The following is a 7,043-nucleotide window of genomic DNA, read 5'->3' on the forward strand; positions in this document are numbered from 1 at the left end:
ATGTTGGAATTGACCTGTTTTTCGGTGGCCTTTTGCAAACGCCAGATTTATATAAGGAGGAGGAAATGATGGTGTTTGAGACTCATGGTATGTCATGTTCATGTACTGAACTGTTATTCAACTATGCCAAGGTAAACACAGTTTTCCATTCTATGGCACCTTTAAAATGTATTCAAATAGAAAAGTTATTTTAAATAATAAAACTATTTCAAAATTGTACTGGTTTTGCTGTACTTCGGATCAAATAAATACAGGCTTGGTGAGCAGAAGAGAGATTCAGAGATTCTTTAAAAAACATTAAAAATCTTACTGTTCAAAAACTTTTGACTGGTAGTGCATATGGTCAGGTAACTTGGTTAGCTAACATGGTCTTTTTCTGTAAAATGTAAAAACATTTTTTTGTATTCTGTTTCAAGATATCTTTTTTTTTTAACCCCTACAGCTAGAGAAGAGAGGCGAGAGACGAGCAGAGGCTGAAAAACTTCTAGCACAGGCCCAAGAAGCAGGTACAGACACTTTTTTTTAAAACGACATGCTGTTTAAAAATAATTCTTTAAAATGATCCTAATTTCAAGAATTCTCACAGGTGAACAGGAAAACATTGACAAGTTCAGTAAACGACTAGTGAAGGTTACCAAACAACACAATGAGGAATGCAAAAGGTTACTTACTTTAATGGGAGTCCCATACATTGAGGTACTGCTACAGTCACTGAAGGTCAACTGCATACAATAAGAGAAAAAATGCATCATAAGTTATATACCTGTCATGTGAAGGCTCCATGTGAGGCTGAGGCAAGCTGTGCTGCACTGGTGAAATCGGGAAAGGTTTTTGCCACAGCAACAGAAGATATGGACGGTCTGACATTTGGAACTACAGTCTTGTTGAGGCATCTAACAGCTAGTGAAGCAAAGTATGTGTGGCTGCACTTTATATCTAAGTTAACTGTTGATATGTACATTTGGATGTATTTTGATGGTTGTTATTTCCATCCTAGAAAGCTCCCTGTTCAAGAGTTTCATTTCAGTCGTATTCTACAGGAAATGGGTCTGACACATCAACAGGTAAGACCTTAGCTTTATTGCACTCTTTATCTTTTGTATGTTAATATCTATCATATTCTAGATGTATACCTATTTTCTAATTGCTGTTTGTGTATGTTTAAACCTTTTCCTCAGTTCATTGACCTGTGTATCCTACTGGGCTGTGATTACTGTGGCACTATAAAAGGAATCGGACCCAAGAGGGCCATCGACCTCATTAAACAGCACGGCAATATTGAAGAGATCCTTGAGAATATTGACCCAAATGTACGTTTGTTTACACTGTTTAAAGGCACGCACTCACTGTTGAATGTCACATTGCAGGACATGACATATTCAAAAAGGTGTCCATATCAGTGAAGCCTCCTTTTAAATCACATCCAGGATCACAGTTGTTTAATTGTGCCCTCTAGTGGCGGCCAGTGTATTGCTTAGTCAGAAAATACATTTGGCCACATGGCAAGGGTATTATTGCCTGTTTGCTGCCCTTAACATTTTGCCTACCATTATTTATTTTCATAATTTTTGCACTTAATTTGTACTGTCTTTTGCATAATTGAAATATGAAAACTATAATCCTGCCTGTCTGTTAGTAACAGTGTTATGTTAGTAAAATGTATGTATTGTTGAATACACATGTAGTTATTAGTTTGAACGTACCCTTTTCCCAGTAATTTGATGTTCTTATGTCTTTATCTTATTTTTAAATTTGTTTAGTTTATTTCCAGTTAATTATTTTAGTGTATTAACTTAAATTGACTTTTAGTTGCCAAGTTTTTCATCAAACATCTTTATTTAATAGTTTAAGTTAAGCATAATAACCCTGTTCAGTAAAACTCAAACATTGAACAGATCCATAATAATTTTGTTCCTCATTTTTGGTAAAGAAACTGTAAAAATTTAAAATCATTGTAAATTAAATGTTAGTAAACCTTTCGTTACATGAAAAGTTAGATGACTTGCAGCATACTTAATTATGTGTTAATTAAGTGCTTATCTAAACAAAGTTGTGTGCTTGAATTAATACAGCCGTTTCTTTTAAATAGGCTTTACAATGTGATATTTGTCTTGTTTTGTTCTGCAGAAGCATCCAGCTCCAGAGGACTGGCTGTATAAAGAGGCTCGGGGTCTCTTCTTGGAGCCTGAGGTCATAGATGGCACCTCTGTTGATCTGAAGTGGAACGAACCTGATGAGGATGCACTGATTCAGTTCATGTGTGCTGAGAAACAGTTCAGGTACAAAGCAACCAAACCAAATCAATCAAAGATTCTTCTTAAAATTAAAGGATTGCTTCACTTCCAATATAAAAATTTCCTTATTTACTCACCCGCGTGTCATCCAAGATGCTTATGTCTTTCTTCCTTCATTGGCAAAGAAATAGTTTTTCATACCTGCAAACTTGTCGCTTTTCGGCGACAATCGCCGTTTTCATTGTCAATTGGGTCATTCACGTGAATCGTGTAGAACCGGAGAGTTTTTTTAGGGAGGGAGGAGTTAATTGACATCTGGGCCGATCGTAATCTCAACTGAGCTCGCGCCTGTCAAGAGATGGAGGTGGGGGTGGGCTTGCGTGCCATGTAGGCCATTATTGGACAATTCTTATAAATTACATTTTTCCTGGACCAATCTCAGCGCTTGCTTCAGTATCTTGAAACACACTGCCATCTGTGTTCGCGCCTGTCAAGAGACACCTGACCTATAGTGGAAACTCTGATGGAAATTGAAATAACCGTATGCACGGAGCGTTCTTTAGGACTTCTGCATTGAGATAAGCAGCTCGTAAACTTCCGCTAAAGCTCATTTTATATGTGCCATATATTAGGTGGACACTCTTGAGACTGATCTACTGCCTCGTTCTTATCAGAGACTGAGAAAAATGATAATTGCAACATTATTATGTTAGCGGCGTGAACATTCAGTTTCTTATTATTTAACAACATCATTTAAATGCGGAGCCTGGTAATCCCGTACTCTCCGTATCTGCATAGTTGTACATTTAAATGCTGACAGCTAAACGCTATCATAACTTGTTTAGGCTAACGTTAGCTAGCAAGCCATACTTCTCTTCAAGGACATCTTAATCGTATTCTTGATAATCACTAACTTACCTTCAAAGTCATGAACACATTTTTATAATCTTATCACAACATTTTAAAGCCTTTATTATTTTCCAACTCTACAGCTGTGAAATAAAATGTACTTCAAGGACTCATTTTTCATTCATAAAAAACTGCACCGGACAAAATGACTTTGCAGAAAACAACGTCTTTTTTTAAATAATATGGAATTACCCATATAACCAATAGATGGCAGCAGAGGATTATTATGCAGCTGCCTTTTAAACTCCCTATATTTTTCAAGACGGCTTTCTTTTTGATTTATTATACAATATCCAGTATAATTTTTTTTTCCTCTGAGTTTGCAGGTCTGGTTTTTACAAGCAAAACCTTTCAGGATTTTTGTCCATATAGTGGACTTCATTGGTGCTTAATGGATTGAAGGTTAAAAATGCAGTTTCAATGGAGCTTCAAAGGATTTTTTGATCCGCACGCACGCCTGTTCAAGACACTTAGGGTAGGTCAGAAAACTCCCATCTCATTTTCTCCGACTTCAAAATAGTCGTACATTGCCGTTTAACCTTTTTTTGTAAAGTGTGCTTGTCCTTTGCACATTCGCTTTGTAAACACTAGGTCGGTACTTCTGAAGAAAATGAGATGGTAGTACTCTAAATGTATTGAACTAAAGTGCACATCGCAGAGCTAGACATGATGAGCATTTGAGGTTACAAAGTATATATTTTTTGTAGAAAATAACCGATCGTTTCGCTAGATAATACCCTTATTCTTTGGCTAGGCCCTTTGTAGAGCCCTTTGAAGCTGCGCTGAAACGGCATTTTTAACCTTCAATCTGATGAGCACTGTTGAAGTCAACTATAAGGAGAACAATCCTGAACATCTTGGATGACATTTTGGAAGTGGAGTAATACTTCAAACCAGAAACCACTAACATCATAACTATCTAAAATAAAATAATTCATAATTTGGTTACACTTCATATTTACAATTGAATTGAATTGTTATTTGTGGTTCTCACAGCAGCAGTGTATTTTTTTTTTTTATTTAATTTTTTTTCCTGATGTGTTGAATTTGTGTTGTCAGTGAGGATCGTATCCGTAACGGCTGTAAGAAGATCATGAAGAGTAGACAAGGGAGCACCCAGGGCAGACTGGACACATTCTTTACTGTAACCGGATCAATTTCCTCTAAGCGTAAGGTAAGAGGAAGTAATAACTGGAAGTAACTGTTGTATAACTATATTGTGAATTAAAAAAACTGAAGAATAATACAGTCATGATTAATTTAATTATAAATATGCATGGATTTCTTCATTAAACAGTGATTTATTTATTTGTTTGAAGAAAAAAGACCTGTTTTGTTTTATAGGAACCTGAAATAAAGGGATCTGCTAAAAAGAAGCAGAAGACAAGTGCTACACCAGGCAAATTCAAGAAGGGCAAATGAAAGCGAGTTCTGCTAGAGGAGTTCAGAGCTGATAGTGTCCTTAACAGTTAAATCTTTCATATTACAGAACAAAACATAAGAACATTTCCATTCAGTATTTTAATGAACACGGGGAGAAAAGTGTTTTAAATGCCCTTTTTGTTTCACTGTTTCTGTATTCTTAAATAAAGATAAATATTTAATCATAGCAGAGTGTTGTTTTCATTTGGTTTGTTTAGCTGAAATTCTGTCTAGATTACAAGGAGTAATTCTTTGGTTTTAAGTTATCCAAGTAGGTTAAAGGGATATTTCACCCAAAAATGGAAATTTTATGTGTATCTGCTTACCCCCAGGGCATCCAACATGTAGGTGACTTTTTCTTCAGTAGAACACAATGTATTGCCACCTCAATGTATTGCCATGAGCCGCAGGGTTTAATTTGGTTTTGTCTGTGTATGTTTTTTTTGTTGTTGTTTTTTTTTTACTCAGAGATTTGGTGCCCATTGACTGACAGACTGCAATGGTTTGAGTTAAAAATCTTTTGTGTCACCTACATTTTGGATGCCCTGGGGGTAAGCAGATAAACATCCAATTTTCATTTTTGGGTGAATTGTCCTTTTAAATGACTTTTTTTTTTTTTTTTTTTTTTTTTTTTTTGTTCCTGGTTAAACCTGAAACCTTTTTGTTGCCTACACAGATCTCTAACCATAGTGCTACATTTAATTATTTCAGAATAATAATCATTAACATTTTTGTTCCCTACTGTTGGGTTTATAAAAAAGTGTACATGAGGAAGTACACAGACTAAACTGTTACATGATATTGTAGTGTTAAATGATTTACATATATTTAAAAAGGAACTTTCACCTATTGAAAGCACACATTTGAAGTCCTGAAAAGAGTTTTACCTCTTTAAAAAAAAAAAACCAAGAAGTTGGCTTCACAGGACTCAAGTTGTACAAGGAAACAGTGCTGGATGTTTGTTTTATTCTGAATGAATGATGGACTGTACTGCTGTAGGTGAGACTTTTCTATCATTTGTATCAATTTTATCTCATGCAGAAATTTTAATTAAAATATAATTCAGATAATGGAACGTAAGTGTCTATAAAAAAATCATGGCACCCATGTGAAGTGCCTGCATAGATTCAAAAACTAATGTATTAATATTTGTGTTTGTATCTACAGCGCCTGAGTCTGTCTTTTCTTTCATGGTTTTTCTGTTCTTAGCAGGACAAGTTCATATGAAATCAGGTGAGTCAGTGCCATCTAATTAAAAAAAAGATTAGGTAGTATTACAATAATTATGTAAACAAATGATTTTGAAGTAATTGTTTATTTTACTTTTCTGTTTTCAGATCCTGAATATTATGCAAATTTGCCTACAAGAATAACAGCACTGAGTGGCTCTTGTGTGCAGATACCTTGTACATTTGATGCACCAGAGAATATGTTGAATGCAGAAAGAATATTTGGCTTTTGGGTACAGAAGAACCATGCTTTTCTTCAGTCAGATAGTTTGGTGGTTTTTAATGGAAGTACAAACATCATCAAAGGATTCAGTCATATAGAAATACTTGGAAATCTTAGTCAGCGTGAATGCACCAGTGTTTTTTATGATGTCATGAACAATCATACGGACAAATATTACTTTAGAGTGGAAATGATGCCAGTGAATTGGAAATACACATATCAATACAATCCCATTAACATTTTTGTCTCCGGTAAGTGACTAAAAAGCTACTTGTATTGTTTGTGAAGGAATCAGTGTTTTAGATTGAATCAGTTGAGTAAATTATTTGATTACTCACTTAAAAAGCCAATTACTTTCCGCCACCTACTGGTGTAATTGCGTAACATGCAGAACAATAACATTTAATTTTGCAGTGTTTTATACAGTCTACTGTTTGCCCTGTAGATGTACCAGAGCCTCCCATTCTTACACCAACTTACCTGCAAGAAGTAACGGAGGAAAGTCTGGTCAATCTGAGCTGCTCTTCTGAAGCCCCCTGCCCCGAACGGCCTCCTACAATATCCTGGTCTAACATCCCTAAATCTGCAAACATTACAACACGGTTACAAGAGAAACCTGATAAAACCCAGTCAGTGTTTTCACATGTGACCTTTAAAGCTTCATACATTGATCACAGGAAGAACATCTCCTGCACTGCTACATATCCAAGAAATATATCTAATGACTCAACAGTGGAGAGCACAGTGATGCTACAAGTTCTGTGTAAGAATTTTGGGAGTCTTTTTGCTCTTTCATAAGCATTATGTTAGGATGTGTAGTATTATACAGTCTAGTTTACCTACCAATGTTTCTATTTTGCTTTAAAGTTTCTCCAAAAGAAACTCACATCACAATAGATCCATCAGATTCAGTCTCTGTTGGCACAAATGTGACTTTGACCTGCAAAAGTAAAGCCAGTCCAAATGAAATGAACTACACTTGGTACAAACGTGGACAGAAGAAAGAGCTGGATTTTGGAGAACAAC

At 35.5% G+C, this 7,043-nt stretch overlaps 1 protein-coding gene across 1 annotated transcript in view; it reads left to right on the forward strand.

The window, feature by feature from the left end:
* Positions 1 to 4,752, forward strand: part of fen1 (flap structure-specific endonuclease 1) — a 9,514-nt gene extending 4,762 nt beyond the window's left edge. The window contains exons 5-12 of the mRNA XM_073831037.1: positions 443 to 506; positions 587 to 696; positions 777 to 913; positions 998 to 1,064; positions 1,179 to 1,310; positions 2,128 to 2,279; positions 4,203 to 4,317; positions 4,488 to 4,752. Of these exons, the coding sequence (XP_073687138.1) occupies positions 443 to 506; positions 587 to 696; positions 777 to 913; positions 998 to 1,064; positions 1,179 to 1,310; positions 2,128 to 2,279; positions 4,203 to 4,317; positions 4,488 to 4,565 (855 nt within the window). The 3' untranslated portion in view covers positions 4,566 to 4,752. The remainder of the gene's footprint in view (positions 1 to 442; positions 507 to 586; positions 697 to 776; positions 914 to 997; positions 1,065 to 1,178; positions 1,311 to 2,127; positions 2,280 to 4,202; positions 4,318 to 4,487) is intronic.
* The last annotated feature ends 2,291 nt before the right edge of the window (positions 4,753 to 7,043 follow it).

This window comes from Garra rufa, chromosome 24, assembly GCF_049309525.1.
Source record: "Garra rufa chromosome 24, GarRuf1.0, whole genome shotgun sequence".
Taxonomy (NCBI): Eukaryota; Metazoa; Chordata; class Actinopteri; order Cypriniformes; family Cyprinidae; genus Garra; species Garra rufa.